General features: G+C 40.9%; 1 protein-coding gene across 3 annotated transcripts in view; it reads left to right on the top strand.

The window, feature by feature from the left end:
* Window positions 1-22,499, top strand: part of ADNP2 (ADNP homeobox 2) — a 40,992-nt gene that overhangs the window by 13,684 nt on the left and 4,809 nt on the right. For all 3 annotated transcript variants that reach the window (XM_089516871.1, XM_089516872.1, XM_089516874.1), the window contains exons 2-3: window positions 10,631-10,750; window positions 12,804-12,893. In XM_089516871.1, coding sequence (XP_089372997.1) covers window positions 10,631-10,750; window positions 12,804-12,893 — 210 coding nt within the window. The remainder of the gene's footprint in view (window positions 1-10,630; window positions 10,751-12,803; window positions 12,894-22,499) is intronic.

Raw genomic sequence — 22,499 nt, 5'->3', positions numbered from 1 at the left:
AGATTGGCTTGAGTGACTTGGTAACATTGTAATTTAAATTTAAATGAACAAATAAGACATATGCATATTAAAACTACCCACTTTTTGAAATGAATCATTTAAAATTTAAATGCTCTCTGTATTATGTAGCCTTTGTATGTTGCATGAACCTTTTTACTTTCTTAGTGTATGTATCTCTCAACAATATTTGGTAAAATTTAAAGAAACTGGGACACACTTTTTGAAAACGCAGTAATTTCCTGATACATTAGTCACTGTACTCTCTCCTAGAAATTGCTAAAGTTTTGTTTGTTGTTTTTGTTTACCTTGAGATTGTTTCTGATTTATGGTAACCTTAAGGCAAACCAATCATGGGGGTTTCTTGCCAAGATTTGTTCAGCGGTGGTTTGCCATGGCCTTCTTGAGGCTGAACCTATGTGTCCACGATCATCCAATGGGTTTCCATGGCTAAGCGGAGAACTGAACTCTCGTCTCCAAAGTTTTACTCCACCACTCAAACCACTACGCCAAGCTGGCTCTCAAGATACCAAATGACATTGTCTGTATAGTTTCTCTTAAGGGGCTTGAGATTTCCAGCTATAATGACACCCAAATTCATGATGATGATAATGTGTGACAAAGAGACCTGTGAAGCACTGCTGGGTTGTCCATCATGGAGGCTGACTGAGGGGCACAGGGACCCTGGGGAAGAGCACAACGAGGGAGAGTGCCGGGGATGTGCCCAAGGAGCCGCTTTGGGAGAAACACCTGGGGAAAGGGTGGGCCCAAGGTTGGGGTGTGAGGAGGGGGAGATAAAGAGTGAAGGAAAGGTGGAGCCGAGGAGGAGAGTGGTGGACACTGGAGGAATGGTGGAGGGTTTGCCGGACAGGGCTAGGGGAGCATGAGGCGAGCGCTCCAGGGTGAGAAGGTTGGTCAGCAGCCCTGTGGACCGTGAGGCCGCCGGGGTAACTGGAGTCCTGAGACCACGAGGGATCCCCATCTCGAGGATTTGGTAGATGTCCATTGCCAAGTCACGGTGGTGGAGAATTGGGAAGTCTCCCTGGGATATAGGGGTCGTTTCGAGCAATGTCCTCCCTGTTTTTGGGACGTCCAAGGTTGGTGCTGGCCTTGGGGTGGCCGCCCCAAGAACTATGAAAATGCAGACGCTGAACTCCTCGAGAAGGAGCTGCAGTCTGGACTCCCTCCTAACGCTTAAGACAAAGTGCTAGGGTCACCCTAAAGCCTTGAGCAACAAGGCAGAGAGGAGAGTGTGAGGCAACGACTCTCTCTCTCTCTGGGTGTTGAACTGTCAATTTTGAGTTACGTTTCTGTTGGGAAGTTAATAAGTATTATACCTACTGAGTCTGCTCTTCTGTGACCTCCTTTACACCAAGCTATGGAAGGACCACAGCGTCTGCAACACCACTCGGGGGTAGGGACCCCGGGGACATAATAGTTTAAAATGCTGGATCTTTCTGCTTTTTAAAAAATGATAAACACATCGAGATAGTCTCCTTCACTACATTAAAAATGAGTGAGTTGGCACTGATTCACTAGGAATGTGGTAAACTGCCTTATACTGTACTTAGACCACGATTCTATCTGCCCAATAATAATAACAACAACATTTTGATCTAGGTGGCTTACTTGTATTGTCTACTGTAATTGGTACCAGTGGCTCTCCAGGGCTTCAGTCGGGATTTTGTTTTCCAGTCCTTTCTGTAGTTTTCTGGTTTTCCTTTGTGGTCTGCCATCTAAATACTAAGTATTCCCAATCCTTTCTGATGACATTAGGTGAGTTCAGGATGATAATCTGCAAATTCAAAATTTTTGGAGCTCATAGCTAGTGTAGATCTTTTAATCCATTATAGTTAGAACAAGTTTTCTAAAATACTGGCTAACTAGGATGCTATTGCCTGTTCAGCTGCTCAGAGGGTTTTCCAACTCTATTGTATGAGAATCATTAACTGGATATTTCATAGACTCAATATTATTGATGTAGAGCTTGCCACTCTACCTTAGGCATAAATTGAGTCAACATTTATGCATAAACAATGAAATCTTCAACACAATTGTTTGACACCTTAACTTCTGTTGTGGTACACAGGTGCCCCCTGCCAAATCATCTCTCCCTACTCTTCAGATGGCTTTTTGGCAGCCATGGGGATAGGGATGACATCTGTTGAAAGCCATTCCTATGTAGCAGCACCCTCTCAATTGAAATTGAAAATTTATCTGGGGTGAGAAGGGACACTGGTTCTCATGATGCTTACCCCCACCACACAGCCTTGCAACATACCTCATGCCGATCTCTTTTCTCCTTGTGGGAGAAAAGTTGCAGAATATAGAACAAATCTACAACATGACTTTGATACTACTACTCTGTCAAATATCTACCTACCTGTCACCTCCACACATTCACAGTGTTTTAAGTCACTTTGTGAATGTGCAGGTGTAGGACACTTTCCAGCTTTGGAAAGCTGTCTCACACAACCTGAGACCATGCCACCATTGATTTTGCTGTGCTGCACGTGGTGTTGCTGTTGACTGCTATCAAACTTGGTGCTGCAGTTACTGCTGAGTTTCACTAAATGAGGCAGCTCTGTGGTGATGAGGGAAGTGGGGAGAGACAAAAACAAAAGGCAATTAAGCTCTGACATTGGCAATTTTGCAGGGTAGAATGGCTGCTAGGTTTTGAGTTTTGCAGGTTTTTAAATCTGCAGCAGTCCTACTAGTTTTGTCAGCAGTTGTATTGGCTGTGGGGGCACATGAGGCCCACAGCCTGGGCTGATCATCTCTGCTCTATAGGTCTAGGAGTGTATAGTAATCCAAAATGTGTGACTCTTTGAGTGCTACATCAGAGGCAAGACCCTGACTTGGAAAGGGTGAAGTTTTGTGTGATGCCTATAACATGCTGTGTACCAGCAGATCATGAGACTTGGCCCTCCTATGCTGAACTCAATGCTTCAAAAGATAAGGGTGGCCAAAAGTGATTGTGAGAGCTAATTTTAAATATTACAACCATCTTGATTCACTGCTGTGTGGAAACCTGCAACAACCAGTTAGAAGGGCGATGATAGACAATTCAGGTCCTGGGGTTTTATATTTCAATTGTCTTTTCCCTCCTTTTTCTTTCTCTTTTGCATGAGTCAGTGAAATCATTCTCTCCAGTTTCCTCTTTCCCATTCCACAACATACTCTTTCTCACATTCATACTTGCATTTGCATACTTCCCAAGTAAACATAGGAAAAAACAAAGGGCAGAAAGTGCTTGCTGCTTCATATCCTTGCAGCAACCCTTTGCTTCCCATGTGTTCTCCTCTCTCCCCCTGACTATAAAACGCAGAGGTATGGAAGGAAGAATCTTTGATCATAGGAAGAAAAGAAACAGGCACTTATGTGCTAGGCTGCAGTGTGGGTGGGCTTCTCTCTGTGATCTTTGTCAACTCTAGCTAGACAGTACAGTCCTAGGCAAGCAGTTATGGTTAAAAATAGATATTGTAGAGTTACAGGCTCTGTTAGTTGTTTTCTTAGCGAGAGCTGCTTAAAAGCTATAGAGTGCCAAAGGGTTTGTGCAGGTGTATGTCATGAAGCAGGCAATAGTAGTATATCTTACACATGCTACTTCAAATATTTTGAAATTGGACAGTGGATTTGGTATGTATATTTTTAAGTACACGACTGGATAAATTCCACCAGATGATCAACTGTAACATACCTCTCTCCTCACCTGCCTGTGACTGTATACAGTTTCAGTTTTCTGATGTGTTCAAATTTCCCATCCCCTAATTATACAGAGAATGGTCTTTTCAAGAGAGTATCTTAGCTGAACATGACAATTGTGGGAAAGAGTACTGGTCTTGGAGGCCAGCTCACTCCCTTTACTTACCAAACCAGCATGCCTGGTGGCATCACAGTACAGTGGTGCCTCGGGTTACGAAATTAATTCATTCCGCTGTCAATTTCGTAACCCGAAAGGCTTTCGCAAGCCGAATTCCCATAGGCGCTAATGGGGAAAAGCCGCGATTCCGTGTGAAATCGCGCCGAAAAGCACCAAAAGTTTTTTCGTAACCCGAAAAAACTTTCGTAACCCGGAACAATGTTTTCCAATGGGATTTTTTCGTATCCCGAAAATTTCGTAACCTGGGTATTTCGTATCCCGAGGTACCACTGTAGTAGGATTCTTGACCTCCTCCTATGATGTCATTCTTCCTTCTCTCAGATGGCCATTTTTCCTTCTCTGTGGAGATAACGCTGACTAGAAATACCAGAGGCATTCCTCCCACCCCTTACTTTCCCAGTAGAAAACATTGGCCAAGGGGAACTTTGCTGTGATTTTTGATCAGAGCAGAACTGAGAATTGATGAGGATGGGATAGAAGTTTAGTCATGCTTAGAGTAGAACTATTGAATCAGTTGGGTAACTTTATCATGACTGATTTCCATTCATTCCATTGTATTTCTTCTAAGTACTGTGGCAAAGGGGAACTAAGTACTGTGCCCCCCTCTGAATCCATGGATTCACCATGGCCATATTATTTAGTGGCAGCATGTGCACGTGAACTCATGGAAATTGCTGCCCATTCACTAATACAGCACACCACCATCCTTGATTTTTCCTCATTTGCAGGACCCCCTGGACCAAAACTCTGCAAGTGAGAAGGATCCACTGTATCATAGTCAGTATCCAGCCCAGAGCTGAGATACATAAAATCTCCTGAAATTTTGAAGCTATGGAACAGATATGGGCCAAGATTCATAATTACATACATAATTCACATTCATAGTTACATACTTTCTTCTGATTCCACCCCCCAAGCTTACCTTAAGAGCCAGCATCCCCACTGAGCTATGGAGGTCTATTTTACTGGTGATGGCAGCATAACAGGATGCTGTTTCTAGTCTTTTCCCATCAACAGTCTACTGTGTATTGAGTTGCATCAGAGATTCTGCTTCTGATGGTTGCAATAGGTTGCTGGTGGAACATGGCCAGAAAAATTATCCTATTGTGCCCTGATTGCCAACAGAATAGACCTCCAGCACTCAGTGAAACTGCAGGCTGTTAAGGTAGTTAGGTCTGGAGGACATTCGCAATTGTACCAGTAAAGCAATGATAATAAACTAGAGTACTGAACAGTTATGAATGCAACCTAGTGTTTGCATTTGTAACTGATTAACAAGATGGCAGACATGTCTCCCCCCCCCTTTTTTGGGAAAAACCCAGTTTCTAGGGCAAAAATATATTAGTGAACTGTAAGGAACATCTTTACTTTTGTCACTTTAAGAGCAGGAAAAAGCAATAAAAACAAGAAAAACTGCCAACATTAGGAAAACCAAGACTATTATTTTGTCTCCTCTAGTCCTCCAATAAAGCACATTCTGTTAAAAAGAAATGAGAAAAGGAAGATCAGGAATTGCAGTGATATAATACACTACTTCACCTTACACAAAAGTCTTGCTTTTACATAGTTTCACAAATAATTCTGGTACAGGAAACACAGGAACACCTTGTCTTAAGTATTTTTTTAGCATTCTGCAAGAAAATACTTAATAATTTTGCCTCATTTCCCAGAGACCTAGCCCCAAACTCAATCAAATAACACCACACTGGCTCAGAAACCTAATCCAGAAGTGTCAAAAAAAAAAGGAAGGATTAAGAACATCTATTTCCCTGTAGTATCCAGGTTCAATAAGGCTGGAAAGAGTTTAAGAGATTTTTCTTTTTTAAAAAAAGCTTTGGCCTTGATCAAAAGAAAAAAAAACTGCAGTAATTTGATGAAAGTCAGTGACCACTAAGCGATTTGGGTTTATTTTTGGTCTTTGGCAAAGTTTTACATCTATTATTATTTTAGCTGACATTCTGATGGAAAAACAAGTGGTAGAAATTCTCTAACTTTTAAATTAGTATCTATGTTTAGATGTCTTAGAGCTAGGGGAGGAAGCAAGGGACAGAATGCCACACCTAGAATTTAACTACTCATCTTGTTTTCATAAAATGATGAGATAACAAAGGCAACAGGTCTATCTGTACTGATGCAATTCATTAGTAGTGGAGAAAAAGCTGAATGAAACACTTGGGCATGCATGTGTGTATTTGCACGTACACACACAGAGTACCAAAGGAATGTGTAGCACTCCCAGGCTACATTAAACGCACCCGACCTAGTCCCATGAGTCATATAAATATTACCGTTTCTCCTCTTCCCCTTAATAACACAAGTATCTTTAAGCAAAGAATATTGATATGAAGCTAGTAAGATAAAGCAAAACGCAAAGACGGCCTCTTTTCAACTGGAAGACATTCAATGAAGAGCATATAACTCATGTTCAGTCATAAGAAAATATAGGCCCTGTACAGACCAACCTGAAAAGCTGGCCTGGGCGTGGAGTTGGGGTGCCGCAGCCCGTCCAGCTAAGAAAAGGGCATTGTCCCTTTGGGGCGGTTTGTCGAGCCCCATAGTCATAAAAATGTGGTCATAGAGCTAAAGTGGTGAGAATAAAGACAAGAGGAAAATAGAGAAGAACACGTTTAGTGTGTCAAGGTCATTGGGTGTAGAAAGTATCACTGAAGATGATGAGGGAAGAAATCTGCAAATGGAGAATGGGACTTTCCTTAACAGAATTCAGTCCCTTTATAGCATCTATATATTATTGGATGAAATAATTTGATTCTATCCGAATTATATAGAGGGTCAATGCATTAGGCAAACAGGAAATTTTTCCTTTGCTTTTACCAATGGGCCAGGTCCTTGGTCCTCAGAGAAAAGGGTAAACATTTGCTATGAAACAAATAAAATGTACCGTATATACTTGACTATTATGAGGCCTCTGTTAAAAAAGTCATCATTGGATCCCACAATAATGAATAACTATCGGCCAGTGTCTAACCTACAATTTCTGGGCAAGGTTCTGGAACATGTGGTGGCTTCCCAGCTCCAGGGGTTTCTGGATGAAATGGATTATCTAGATCCATTTCAATGGTTTCAGTCCTGGCTATGGAACAGAGACAGCCTTGATCGCCTTGGTGGATGACCTACGCAGGGAACTGGACAGAGGGAGTGTGTCCCTGTTGGTTCTTCTGGACCTCACAGCAGCTTTTGATACCATCGATCATGGTATCCTTCTAGACCGCCTCTCTGGGATGGAGCTTGGAGGTACTGTTCTACAGTGGTTCCGTTCCTTCCTGGAGGGGCGAACTCAGAAGGTGGTACTGGGGGACTCCTGTTTGACCCCTTGGCCATTAACCTGTGGGGTCCCTCAAGGTTCTGTGTTGTCCCCTATGCTTTGTAACATATACATGAAACCGCTGGGAGAGGTTGTCCGGAGTTTTGGGGTGCGATGTCATCAATATGCAGATGGCACTCAACTCTACTACTCCTTCCCACCTCAATCCAAGGAGGCAGTCCTGGTTCTAAACCAGTGCCTGTCTTCAGTAATGGACTGGATGAGGGCAAACAAGTTGGAACTTAATCCAAACAAGGCAGAGGTGCTCCTGGTCAGTCGGAAGGCAGATCAGGGAATAGGGATCCAGCCTGTGTTAGATGGGGTCACACTCCCCCTGAAGACACAGGTTCGCAGTTTGGGGGTAATCTTGGACTCATCTTTAAACCTGGAGACCCAGGTCTCTGCTGTGACTAGGAGTGCTTTCACACATTTAAAACTTGTGCGCCAACTGCGCCCGTTCCTTGAGAAGCCAGATCTGGCCACAGTGGTACATGCCTTGGTTACATCCTGTTTGGACTACTGTAATGGGCTCTACATAGGACTGCCTTTGAAAAGTGTTTGGAAAATTCAACTGGTTCAAAGAGCTGCTGCCAGGCTGTTAACAGGCGCTGATTACAGAGCCCATACAACTCCCCTGTTGAAACAGCTTCATTGGCTGCCAGCTCGTTTCCGGGCACAATTCAAGGTACTGGTTATATCCTACAATGCCCTACATGGCTCAGGTCCACATTATTTGGCAGACCGTTTCTCCTGGTATGAACCTGCTTGGACTCTGAAATCCTCTGGAGAAACCCTTCTCTCCATCCCAACACCTTCACAAACACATTTGGTGGGGACACGAGAGAGGGCTTTCTCAGTGGCTGCCCCTAGACTCTGGAACTCCCTGCCCGACGGCAGGTGAAGACCTACCTGTTCAAACAGGCATTTAAGGAATCATTATAAGAACAGGCAGGAACGTTGGACTAGTTTAATCATTCCGTTTAATGCATGTCATTTATCTATTTATTTTTAAAATGTTTTAATTGTACTTTTTGTTTGTTTGTTTGTTTGTGAAGCCGCTCTGAGTCCCAGTCCTGGAAAAGAGCGGTAGATAGATAGATAGATAGATAGATAGATAGATAGATAGATTAAAATAAGTCGACCATTTATAAGCCGAGGGCAAAATTATTGATTTTGATATGACCCGTGGATACATTGAGAGTAAAACCTAGTGGCATGTAACAAAGGAGCTAAAGAATGAAACAAAGGAAAACGATGCCAAGCAACTTACAAAATTCCAGCAGGCACAACTGTTTGTGCATACTCTAAAGGCTGGATGGATGAGAGAACAGAAGGGGGTTCAGTGCTACCAGGATAGATTACACTCTTGCTTTTTACCAGGAGATGGTCCCTCTTTTATATAAGAGTTAAAGTGTAGTACTTACATTGACCCATGGATAAGTTGACTCAGGTTTTTTGAGTCAACTTTTTGCCTAAAATTTCTAGACATACGTGAGTATATACAGTAAACTAAGAGTTACAGAAAGAAAACTGTTGGCAAGAAAAGTTCTCATTGATAGTTTTAATGACTATGGTCATTTTAACTGATAAAGCACCCACAATCAAAGGTGTGTAGCTAGTGACAACAGTTACGGTCTAGCTGCTATGCTATAGGCTAGTCTGACTACTTAAATTGTATAACTTCAATTACAAAAAGAAATTTCTCTCCCCTTTCCCCTGGGTTTAAGCTAAATGTCCTTCATCTTACTACAGTTGCGGCACTTGTTTATGTTTATGCTGAGACTTAATTGTGGCCTCCCCCCCTCCTTTGAATGTGGAGGGGGGCAAATATTGAGAAAGGAAATAAGTTGAAGAAATAAAGCTTCCATGACTGAATAGGGAACGGAATGATCCCTATTGTTTTCTTAGATTGTAAGCCTGAGGGCAGGGAACCATCTAACTCAAAGATTGTATGTACAGCGCTGTGTAAATTTACAGCGCTTTATAAATAAAAGTTAATAATAATAATAATAATTGTTGTCAGTTTGTTTTAAAGAAGCAAATCAGGGAAAGATTATCTTTATGGCAGGTGGGCTCAGAGCTCATTGCAGACTCTTTGGTTTATGTATCTCAAACAGATTCATTGGAGTTCAGTGGAAAGAAGAGTTGAGTGTTGTCATTACATTGAACCCCAGGCTTCCAGATAGTCTCTCTCCTTGGTTGGACGTATATATTGAATGGGGCAGGCGGGACTTAAAGACCCTAGGATCCTGTCATTCCTGGTTGGTTCTTGGATTGTAGACCACCAATAAATGCCAGGTGGTTGTTGTGTGCCTTCAAGTCATTACTGACATGGTGACCCTAAGATGAACCTATCAGAGGAGTTTATTGGCGAGTTTTTCATCGGGGTTTTGCCATTGCTATCCTCTCAGGCTGAGATTTATGACTTGTCCAAGGTCACCCAGTGGGTTTTCATGGCCAAGCCAGAATTTTAAACCTGTTTTCCAAAGTCATAGTCAAATGCTCAAACCACACTACACCATGCTGCTCACAGAATATCAGGTGCTTTAGGTTCTATTTCAGAGGAAGGAATTGGCAAAACCATCTGAATGTTCCTTGCCCATGGAGTTGACAGGCAACTTGAAGGCACATACCCATGGACACTTAAGTTGAATAGCATGGGGGACAAAACAAAGTATTTAGGGATTCTACAAGTTAGTGGCCAAGAACTTGAACAGCAATCATCCTGCACCATCTTCTGGGCTTACCCCTCCCAAGCAGAAACAGGGGCATTGTAAAACAGTGTCTTCGGGTCCCATCCCTGCAAGGCAGTCCTGGAGAATACTGTGGTTGATGGTACTGAATGTCATCAAGTTCAGCAAATTCAACTGAGAGGAATACACCCTTTCTTGTTCCCTACAAAGCTTGTCCACGAATGCCACCAATCCAGCTCTATCTGAGTTTATAATTATTGTAACAAGTAACAGTTTTCCTAGTTTGCCATAGTGTTAATTTTTTTACTTGTTTGTTTACTTGATTTCTGTCCCGCCTTTCTCCCCGAAAGGGACCCAAGGCGGCTCACAAATAAAGATTCTAAAAACATAAAACAATTACAAATATCATCTAAAACAATATAAAATTACAGGCATTAAAATCACACTAAAACCATGATACCTAGCCTATATACCAAACACCCAAGCCACCCCATGATTATCAAATAAAGCCATTTTTGCTTCCAACAAAAGGCAAGCAGGGACAGGGCAGCCTTGCTTCTTGTGCAAGGGCATTCCAGAATTGGCTCTGAAATTAATACTGTGCCTGTTTGCTAAAATAAGTGTGAAAAATGTTCAAAATTGTATACTTAAGAAAATATAAGATTTTGAGTTTTTAAAAACAAAGTGTTACTTATACTTTTTCTTTGTACATTATTGTGTTGCCTTTTTTTCCAGGCAAAAGCCAACATGTTCCAGGTTCCTGTACAAAATCTTGACAGTATAAGGAAGGCTCGCAAGAAAGTGAAGGGGATTCTTGTGGATATTGGACTTGATAGCTGTCGGGAATTACTTCAGGTAAAGAAGAAAAGAATCATAACTGAGTTTTATGGTTGTTAGGAAGTGACATTATGAATCTATAAATGTGGAAAAATTGTATGTCAAAATCTTCTTTTGGTTATCTTTCCTATAAGTAGGATCTTAGATTCTTTGGAATTATGCATAGAAAAGAGGCAACCCCATAGAAATCCCCATTTTTTTTTTATAATTCCCCATTTCAGATGAATTTTTTCCCTCAGACTCCAGAAGAAGGAATGTAATTTTGGTAGCAGGAAACAAGGGAATCTGGAGTTTGGTTTTGCATTATGTCTGAACCAGCTTATTGCCTGGTAGGTTTGAAGATATATTAATAGTTGAAGTGGATAGACTAAACTGTGGGCCAGTGTCTGTGGAATTCAAACCCTACCTGAAAGAGGAGATGCAGGAAGTGGGTGTCATTACTGCACACATTGCTTAGGGCAATCCCTTTTCTGGATGAAACAGGTAAAAATTGAAAAAGGAAAAGAAACACCAATGGTAGGGTAAAACAAGGAAATGTATGTGTGTGAGCTAGATTTCGATGCATCATAATTCTTAGCATTCGTACATTTACCCAACAGGTATGCAATCCACACCTCAATTTTAGGTACATTTACTCAGAATTGCTGCAATAGGTTTCAGGCATGCAAAACACAGTTCAATCTGCTCAAAAATAAATCACAAAATACAATACTGGAGCAAGGGGAAGATTTTTAAGCATGTAGGATTCTGGTTTCCATTTTTTTAACTTGTGTGATTGATTTATGTATCCTGCTCTTTAAAAATCATTAAACTTTAAAGGTATTTTAAAAGCAGGGTATTAAAAGTTTAAATGTCTTTAAATTGCTCTTATCTCCAATTAGTGATAGGAGATAAGAATGGGGCTTCCCTGATTAGTACTGAAGAATGCTTCTTCGCCTCTCATGAGGATCCCAATCTGGATCACTGTTCCAGCGCTGTTTCTCTACAGCCCAGCTGATCATCAACAGCGCTATAGGGGAAAATAGGTGGGGGCTGCACAATCCATAGCTGAGGGCCATCTGCAGGCTATGATTGGAGTACCTCTGTGGTAAGACAAATCTACTGTGAAATACTCTAGCTTGGGGAAGTATCTTCTGATGTCGCCTTCCATGAATTACTAATATCAATTTCTCTAACAAGTTGTTATGGTAAGGTGGATTGTATCTTGAGGAATCTCTTTTACCATATGTTTAAAATTGGTTCTAGAAGAACATCTGGTCACATATTGTTTATTACAGTCAAGAAAATCTGTCATAGTATTTGTTGATAGTGGGTCTGAGTATAATAAGGACATGGGTCTTGGAATTTCATGCATCTTAGTATGAGACATAAGTAACATGCCCTCCAGATACATGTAGATAAGATTGTATGTGCTCTTGACTCCGGATTCTTCTTGGAACATGGAAGGATCTTACTTGGGCAAATAGCTTGAGCATACTGGTCAGTTATTTCACTGCTTTTATATCCTATATATAAATTTTAAAGCAGTAATACGAAACTTCCTGAGGTCTTTGGGCTGCATATGCACTTGCCAGGAGGGCTGCACTTCCCCCAAAGACTCCTCATTTCCCCCATTTTTTAAACTGAAAAAGCTTCTTGTGATTTTTAGGGACATTGGGATGAATTTGACTGTTTTGTCCCCTTCTGAGCAGTTTTAAACTCGGTTTTAAACTGATTCTTTTAAATCAGGAAGTGACTGGAAATCCCTGTTGATTTGTGGGGAGAAGACTGTTTTGGATCTGAACAGGACAGAAAGGGAAACTTAGCAAAATTGCTCACCCACACACTTGGAAGGATGCAGGAGTCTTTTTCCATTTTTTTAAAATTGGGAGTGGTGGGAGATTACATGGGATTTATGAACTTTACTTTTCCCCATCCCTGTCTTAAAGGATTTGTTAGCATTTTTCTATGATAATTTGAATTTGAGATCAATGTATATGAATACAATAAAATTACTTATCTGAGTTAACTGGATAAAACAGGATTTTCTCCTAGTTATATGCTGTTCTTAGAAGTTTCTGCTTTTTCTTAGACTCTGAAATGTTTTGACCCAGGAGAAAAATATTTCTGCAACACTTCATGGAATGATGTGTCTCATTTGGAGTCTGTGGCTAAAAGACGGGTATGTATATTTATCCTAGTTTCAGAAGACTATCCTTCAGAAGACTATCCATTATTTACAGATAATGAATATATGAAACCAGGAGTTTGGACATACTCTGGAGACTTTTTTACCCTTTTGCTCTGAGCAGTTGATCCCATGCTGTATTACAGTCTGTTTCTGAGACTGCTCTGTTTCAGAAATGTGTGCCACGTGGTGAAGGAAAACTATTGTTTTGGAAATGCAAGTTTAAAGTCCTCTTAAATATGTGAACATCTTTATAAAGGTTAAGCTAGATCCAGTATTAGTTAAAGAACAGCCACTGAAATCAGTGGAACACGAGTTAGTTAAGACGTTCCATATAGTTTCATAAAGTATAGTGCCTAGATTGTTGGATCTTGTTGTCTGCCTGCAGTTGATGCAGTCTGTACAGTCGTCCCTACTTATACACAGATTTTTTATACACGGATTCAAGCATACACGGTTTGAAAATGTTCAAAAAAGTATAAATTTCAAATATCAAACCTTGATTTTCCATTTTTATAAGGGACACCATTTTGCTATGTCATTATATTTAATGAGACTTGAGCATACACGGATTTTGTTATACACGGGGGATCTTAGAACCAATCCCCAGCGTATAACAAGGGTCTACTGTAATTGTATTTTTACATTGTCTCTGTATTTTTGGAACTTCTTTTCTTTTGGTCAGAAGCAAATGTAAAACAGCTGATGTGCTGGTTATTTATCTGGCTTTCTGAAACTAGAAGAGATGTCCCAGGAATGTAATCAGAACTTTTTAAACAGCCACATATCTGTTATAGTTGGCATCCATATATATGCTTACAGCTTTGAGATAGTTGACTGTAGAAACTGTGATTTCACTTGCCTTTTATGTCTCTTCTAACCCACAAAAATTTATGGATATTTATTTAACACATTTTATTGCTTCTTGACCCATCAGGATATACCTGCTGTTTTTCTTTTTCCTTATCTGGAGATGCTTATGTGAAATTGGTATTCTTCATCGTCTGTGTGACGCATACAAATGAGGTTATCCTGCGCCTGTGCACTACTTTATTCAGAGCTTCTAAAAACTTGTTTTAGTGTTTTGATAGCACCCGGCCTATATAAGGGCCTTCCTGCCCAAACCACCAGCTCTTATTCAGCCACTGTTGCAACACCAGTGAAGGAATGAGGTCTTCAGTTATTTTCTGTTTTTGATCATGGTCTCTGATTGCTTCAATCTCAGGATTAGCTGGTCTTTTCAGATCGTCTAGCATTTCGTAGTTGGAAGCCCTGCTTGCTCTCAGGGTTCCATTCCTTGCTGATATTGTTCAAAAGGTGTGTCTTCTGCAGTGTCAAAATTCCTGGATGGGATGGACACTTGAAGTGTCTCAGTTGTTTGGGTGAAGTTCATGTGGTTGCCCCTTATGCTTACTGGGCCTTTAAGCAAGAAAAAATGAGGAGTAGTGACTGAAAGCAGTCCTTCATGAGTAGACCAACTCTCACATGTTGGTTTTGTGACCATCTTTCTCTTTTTTTATTGAAGCAGTAGCAAGGCCTTCAAAATCCACTTTGTTTTCATTGGCCTATTCCTCCACTTGGTGTGGAGTCAAATGTTTACAGGTGGATTTCATTTTGTTTGTGTCTAAGGCTGCATGGGCAAGTTCTGAAACCCAAGTGGCATGTGTACATCTCCTTTCACTGTGAAAGTCTTTAAAGGTTGAGGTGCATTTTATGGTGAAGAGAAAACACAAGAAGAAACATTCCAAAGACAAGGAACGTCATCAGTCTTGTTCTCCAGCTTCAAAGGAACTGTTGATTCCGATTAGCTTCACCAATACTGGCTTTCAAGTTTCAGAAACTGCTTTTCGGGAAGAACCATGGCTCCTCAATCACAAATTTCCCAGATTTATTCCATTGAAGAGGTGGTAGTCATGAGTTCTCATCGACAGTCTGATGAGAATATTTCTGAGGCTGAAATCTTAGCGTTCTTGCCTGTTCTGAGAGTCCTAGTCCCACTGTCTGTTACTCAATAGAAGTCTTCAAGACTGCTGCCAGCCATACCATCTGCACCACATTGGCATTCATATTGATTTTCTCCACCCTAACCCCCTTGATTCAGATCAGCTTTAAGGTTACAATCAGCTTCAAGGTCATATCTTAATGCTCTAGGTCCCGCTCTGGTGGGGCGATCATCAGTCTCTGCATTCTTGGCACCAAGGCCATCAGCCTCATGGATATCACAGACATCACAGCTCTTGGTGCTCCAGGTCTTCTACTGAATCCTATTATTCCAGATACAGTGATTCTTCAGCTTACAATAGCCATTATTGGCAGGCTGTGCTTACTGCTGTGGGAATGAAGCTAGGTATCATTATTACCTAGCTAATAGACATCCTTGACCTAGGCATCAGGAATGCACTTTGGCCATTGCCTCTGCTGAGCATGCAACTCAGCATATGGGTCATGCCTTATAGGAGAGATATTTGGTCGCACAAGAGGAACCTGTACTGTCCAGACCCCTACCGGTACAAGAGGTTTCTAAGTAGACTGCTAAGAAGGCTCATCCTTTGGCAACTGCTCCTTCAGTTTGGAGGAAGGCCTCCTTTCCAGCTCAAATGTTACAGCCTTCCATCTCAAGTACCAGTGCCTATGACACCAGGTTGGATTCAGACTCAGTCACTGTCCTGTTGAGAAAGTCACCACCCATTTCAGTTAGGGCGCTGGAGCTATCCTCTCCCACAAATGATGTTAAAACTTTTGTTGACCAGATGATGATTGTAGTGAAGTCGGTGGATCTCTCTGTCACACAACTGCAGTTGCAATTTGTTATACTCAAGCAACCATGCCTGTGACATTGGTTATGCTACCTTATCTGGTCCAGGTCATCTGAAAATCCTGTGCTGCTTCCTCCTCTGTACCCTTCACATCTACCAAAATGGAGAATCTTACAGGGTTCAGGACTCTGATATACCTTGACGGCTCCACTTGACACCAGCTGTGATGACCACTCTAAATATTTCAAACCACTGTTCTTTTAGGCTGACAGCACCCTGGCCTTCTTCTCCCACCGCTGCCACCAAATTACGTGACGACAACTCTAGACCCTTAATGTTCAGTAGTGTGTTTTTGTGTTTCAAAACTCAGGCCAAGCAGTTACACAGACAATAATAAAAGTTTATTAGAAGACAGAACTATAAAACGTATGATGGATGGGAAGTTGCTATTTTAGTCTTTCTTTGTTACTTAGTTACAGATGTATTCTTATTAACTCAGCCACCCATGCTACGAAATCCCTCAGGATAACAGAACTGCATGTGGTGCAGAGAACACCTGGCTGACCAATCAGAGGGCATCTGAAGACCAGCCAATAGGATGTGGGCTGGGACTTTTGAAAATTCCGGGCTAATAGAGGAGAGAGTCCGTTGGATTTGATAGTTGAGGAAACAGTTGAGCCCAAGAGAGGACTGGGTTCCATGAGTTCCTGAGGGAATAGTTAGTTGGGGCTTGCAATCCTGAGAGGGAGGGTTCCAGAGATAGAGAAGGACGGTTAGGGGTAGAGTCTGGGTGGAAAAGGGCTCCCCACCGTTATACTTCCAGGACTCTAGGAAAGTGAAAGTTTAAGTTGGATAGAGTTGTAATTTGCTTCTATGTGATAAAATGTTGTTTCCCATCTTTATGTCTGTGTATTGCCTATGTGACAGTTTTCCAAAAGTTCCTGAACTTCTTGATCTTTAAAGTTTTGTCTGTTTTTCAGTCTGGCAATCTCTGTGTACAGATCTTCAGTTTTTAACTTCGTGTTATCAAGCTCATTTTGACCTTTATTGACTTTTTTGATGCAGAATCTGTTTTTCTTGTTTTAAATCATATAGTTGTTCTTGTAATTTTTCATGTTCTTGTATTAAAACCTTTTCTTTTCTATTCTTTTGAATTACCTTCTCATTTGCATCATCTAGCAAACCCTGTAGTCTGGTAATAACTTTTTTACATTTGTGTGGTGTTTCAGGGGACTGTTTAGATGACTGTTTTATCCCAGAAACTATACACTCTAAATCTGAAATAGTCTTTTTTTTATCTAAACTCTCTTTCAGAGTAACAATTTTCTCTGTTTTTCCTTCCATGAGGCCTTGCAAAGTCTGGTTTTCTAACTCTAGTTCATTTAGTTTTTCTTCAAGTGTACCAATAACTTTAATAATAAACAAATAAACTTTTTATTTATATGCCGCCCTTCCTTCGATCAGGGCGGCTTACAACATGGTTAAAATCCAACAAATTAAAATACACACTAAAAAATACACATAAACAAACAATAAAAAACCCCCATAGCCCAACCTCTTGGCCACGAAAGAGGAGGGAGGCCCACAGGATATTTATTCGGGGAATGCCTGTTGGAATAGGAAGGTTTTAAGGTCCTTCCTAAATTGGGCCAGGGTAGTAGACGAGCGGAGCTCTGTGGGCAGCGCATTCCAAAGGGCTGGGGCAGCTATGGAGAACGTCCTCCGAGAAGTGGAGGTTAACCTAGCCCCAGGCACCTTCAGTAGCTGCTGCCCAGTCGTTCTGAGGGTGCGAGGCGGAATGTACGGGGAGAGGCGGTCCTTTAGGTATCCTGGGCCCAAGCCATTTAGGGCTTTATCCTGTGTCTTAGACCTCTGTTTAAAACTATCCAGTTTTTTTGTTAATTTACGGTACTTTACAGAACCATCTAGCTTTTGTTCAGTTTGTAAAAGCTTTTTGTTCATTTCCTTATATAGAAGATGTCTTTCTTGAATCAAACTCTCCAACTTTTAACTTCCTTGTTGTATCAACCATCTTTTCTTTATGTAACTGTTGTTTAGTTTCCATGGCAACCTGGTCTTCAGGCCTCTGTCTCTGGTTGAGGTTTCTGTCTTTTTTGGTGACAGTTATTCCACATAATAAACTGCTTTTGAATCTGACTTCATTTCTTTATCTTGTACCTTGGGACAGTTATATCCTAAATGCCCTTGACTGTCACATTCAAAGCATGTTTTATGACTTCTGTTAGAGTGACTTCTTTAGACCAGTGACTTTTCTTATTTACCTCAGAGTCACACTCTCTCGACCCATTTTTTTCTCCTCAGCCTTATTTTTCCCACGGTCCCAGGGCATTATCATTTTTATCCTCACCAGATCTCTCACTTGAAGCTTCCCAGTTTGCAGGGAGTTTCTTATCGCCATATTGTGTTTTAATTTCTGTTAACCTTTTCTCATGTTTTTCTTCTAATAAATCTTTGTTATGCTTTAGTTCTCTCAACTGTTTTTTAAGCTCCATTTCTCTTAGCTGTCCCTCATGTTCTTTTCTTTTTAATTCTCCCTTTTTCTTTTATTTCTCTCTGATATTTCAGTTCTCTTAACTCTCCTTCATATTCTTTTTCTTTTAATTCTTTTTAATGTTCCAGTTCTTTTAATTTAAACCTAATCAAGTCAAGCTCTTTGTCTTTTAACTCCACATATTTATAAGCCTGTTTAAAATTAGCTATATATAAGTCAAGATTATCTCCAGCAATATATTTAAGAATTTTTTTGCATCATATAGAGGGAAATCATTAATGTTATTTTTGACAATATGAGTAACTCTAGTGTCTAAACTGATCATTAAGTCCCATGTCTTCATTTCTTTGTCATCCATATCTCTGTTATGAGCTCTCTTATTCTTTAGTTCTTTCATTTTTATGTCTTGTATTTTTCTGTTATGAGCATTCTCATTCTCCCTTTCTTTTCCTTTTTTAAGTCTAGCTATTTCCAGCTTGCTTTTCCAAATCTCCACACTCTCCTGAGATTTAGAAATGGAAGTGTCAAGACTAGCCACCATTTCTTTTCCTACTACTTCCTCTTCCACCATTTCTAGCTCTACTCTTATTTAACTGTGCCTAAACTAAGTACAAAGAATCCACTTGGATCTTGAAGTCAGACTAGTGATTCCTTACTTTACCACAGACTTTTATCTCAGGAATCACTATGTGTGCTTTTTCCTTTCCTACTACTCTCTTACAATTACCTAGTATGTTTACCTCAGAGACTAGTCACTATCTAGCGTGGTCAGTCTTCGAGTAATCTCCTACCAGTACCCTTTTCTTTTACCTCCGAGATTACTCCCCTGACACAAACACTTGGATATTAAACTGTAGGTTTTCTTTCCTTTCAGTTTAAATCAGCTATCGGGTACCTGGTATTTTGCACTCAGGCCCCTATAACTCAAGCACACCTTTAGCAACCGGATTTTCCGGATCCTGGCGCTGCCACCAAAATATGTGATGGCCACTCTATAAATATTTCAAACCACTGTTCTTTTAGGCTGACAGCACCCTGGCCTCCTTCTCTCACCGCTGCCACCAAATTACGTGACGACCACTCTAGACCCTTAGTGTTCAGTAGCGTGTTTTTGTGTTTCAAAACTCAGGCCAAACAGATGTTCAAACAGCAACAAAAGTTTATTTTAAAACAGGAAGGTAAAATGTAACTTGGACGTGAAATCGATATTATTGACTTGCTTGGTTACTTAGTTACCGGTTGGTTCTTAAATCTCTATTAGTAACTCAGCCACACAGGCTATGATATCCCTCAGGATATTAATCAATCGAACCCCCTCTTCCAGAGTCCAGCTAACTCTGAGCCTCTCGCTACTGAGACTCCCAACTCTACCCCCGTCCACTCTTGGACTCAACAGACCCCTAACTGCCCTCTCAACTGTCAAAACCCAACTGCCAACTTCAACTGTCAGCACAGAATCTTTTAAAGTTCTACCAGCCAGCATTCTGTTGGCTGATGCCTGCTGCCTTGTGATTGGCCAGCTGGTTGTGGGCTCTTCACCACACCAGCTCACAAGAAGGGGAAGACATTGAATTTAGTGGGTAGGAAGTGCTTCTCATCTGCCTCCCCCCTCAGTAAGATCTCAAACTACCTCACCTGCATGGGAGTGTGCCATCAGCTACTGTAGGGAAAAAGCTAACTTCCACCTTCTAGAAATTGCAGGACGAAGACCAGAGGATACCTTCATTCCTCCAGTGTGAGGCTCACCAACTGTGATCTCTTGTCACATTGCAGACTACAGCGGCAAAAGTGACAGCTGGCACCAGGCCCTCTGAAGGCATTCATGGCTGTGCTCCCCATGGCTGTCTGAGCTTTCACGGTTGGTGGTTAAAGACATGCCATTAGGTGGCGGTGGCCTTTTCAACACCTAGACAGACACCAAATTGGTATACCCTCAAACAGTGCCCCCACTGTTAAGAAATATACTGTATATACTCGACTGTAAGTCGAGGGCAGGTTTTTGGGCCAAAATTATGAATTTTGATATGGCTCATGGATAAGTCGAGGGTAAGACTTAAGCACATGTAACAAAGGATTTAAAGCAAAGGAAAACGATGTCAAAGAACGTACAAAATTCCAACAGGCATAACTGTATGTGGTCACACTAAAGACTGAATGGATGAGAGTAGAGGAAAGTCAGTGCTTCTAGGACAGATTGCACTCTTGCCATTCGCCAGAGGACGGTTCCTTTTTAAAATAAGAGTTAAAGTACAGTATTTACATTGACACATAGATAAGTGGATGTAACGACAACACTCCTTCACCTTATGGCAGTCTTATGGGGTTTTCTAATCCCACCCCGCTGCCACTAATTTATGTAACGAACCCCCTTTAATATGTGGCAGGTTCACAGTATTATATAATATAGTAGCTTGGATATAATATATATGGCCGACAAGCCTTTAGATAAAACAAAATATGAACTTTATTGAACAAAGGGTTTGAACAGATTACTTGAACTAAATGACATGAAACAGGCATGTGTTACTTAGTTACATTTGTACTCTTTACTTCGTTACTAATATTCTTCTTTTCCCAGATATTCTTTAACTACCACAGGACCTCCCTGTCCCTCTTTAGGCAATTCTTTCTACTAACTCAGCCACCAAAGCTATAGTATCTCTCAAGAAATTATGTAACCCAAACCCCTCTTTTAGAGTCTGGCTACACTGAGTCTCTCTTCTGTAGACTCTCCAAAACTAATACTGTCCCTCTCTGGACAAAGCAGTTCCCTAACTGACTATTCCCTCAGGAACGTCTGGAACACAGTCCTCTCTTGGACTTGACTGTTCCCTCAACTCTCTCTCTGTCAACATTCCAACCTCATCCCTCAACATTCTAAACCCTAACTGACTTTACCAACTGCCAAGCGGAATCTTTTAAACTCCTCAGCCAGCACCTGATTGGCTTAGGGCCTCTGGCTTCTGATTGGCTGGTTTGTAAGTCAGTTTGTCACAGTGGAGTCAGGTTTTTTGGGTTAATTTCTTGACTAAAATTTCTAGACTTATATGTGCAGTTGAGCAACGTATCGAAAGCGATCATTTACCTGTAACATTAACTTTAAATTGTGTCACACAGACAGACTTTGTGGAACTGTAAGGGAAACTCTCCAAAAGTTCATTTGAAAGGAGCGCCCAGAAGTGAAGACACGGGAAACCGAAGTGTCCATCGCAAAACGCACTTTATTTGGCCAAGACGACAGCACACCAGCAGATGGTGATAAAATTGCTGCCGCAACTCCTTTCCATTTTTCAGTGTCATTCATACACCAGTATACATTGTTACAAAGTTATTCAGATGCAACTCTCACGACTTATTGAATGGCAGCAGTTAATTGGTTGCATGCAATTTACACGCGCTGATCACACCACTTTCTCATGGCTCTCTGCATCTCAGAGCACACTCACTCTGGTTTCCTGCTACCTTATTTGGTCCGTTAATCTCTAGGCCTTGAAGCAAGCAGGTTACAGAAGCAGAAAGCAATGTTTACTCCATTTTCACTCCTCTCAGAATGAGATGATCCACCTATTGGGATTCCAGAAGTGAGAGCACAAGGCATTAAATGGTTTTTAAAGACAGAAAACAACATAAAAGTTACTTTGAATTCAGGAAAAAAAAGTCTTATTTTACGAAATATATTGTTAACTACGAATTCTTCTGATACTGTCTTTGAATCCTACCAAAACCTAAGTTTTATAATTAAGACTTCCTTGAGCCAGCCGAAACCACCCAGGAATATTAATAAACCCTGTAGATCAAAAACTTGATTTGATCAAGATTGCATTAAATTAAAACAAATTCTAGTAGAAAAATACAGGGACTACAGAAATGGAAATATGCAAATAGTTCCACCTGAATGGCTTAAAGAAGAACTGTAAGAGACCTATAAAAACAAAAAAAGCACAAGTCCCAAAAGATTCTTGGATGGAATTAATAAAAATGGATAGAGATAAGGACTCAACCATATTCTGGAAAATGGTTACTAATGGCTGGCCAAATTGTACAACCAACATAAAATTCTATGATTAAGCCCTTGACAGATATCCCATCGCATCATCCATCTTTGTCATTAGACCCATTAGAGGGAGCTGGCTTCAGAGGGAGACCCATTGGGATGTTATGGGGGAATTTTGGAATTTTGTGATGTTATGGGGGATGGGACTGTGGGCATTCTCCCCTTCTATTTGGATATATAGAGGATAAACATCTCCATTGGAGTAGAAAGTATATATATTTGTGCTACGGCAGTATACCTGATGTTACATGTTTTGTAATATTGCTATATTTTGATGC

Source organism: Sceloporus occidentalis, unplaced genomic scaffold, assembly GCF_023333645.1.
Source record: "Sceloporus occidentalis isolate IW3139 unplaced genomic scaffold, rSceOcc1.0.p SCAF_3, whole genome shotgun sequence".
In the NCBI taxonomy this organism is placed as follows: domain Eukaryota; kingdom Metazoa; phylum Chordata; class Lepidosauria; order Squamata; family Phrynosomatidae; genus Sceloporus; species Sceloporus occidentalis.
This window is presented reverse-complemented; position numbering and strand designations above follow the sequence as displayed.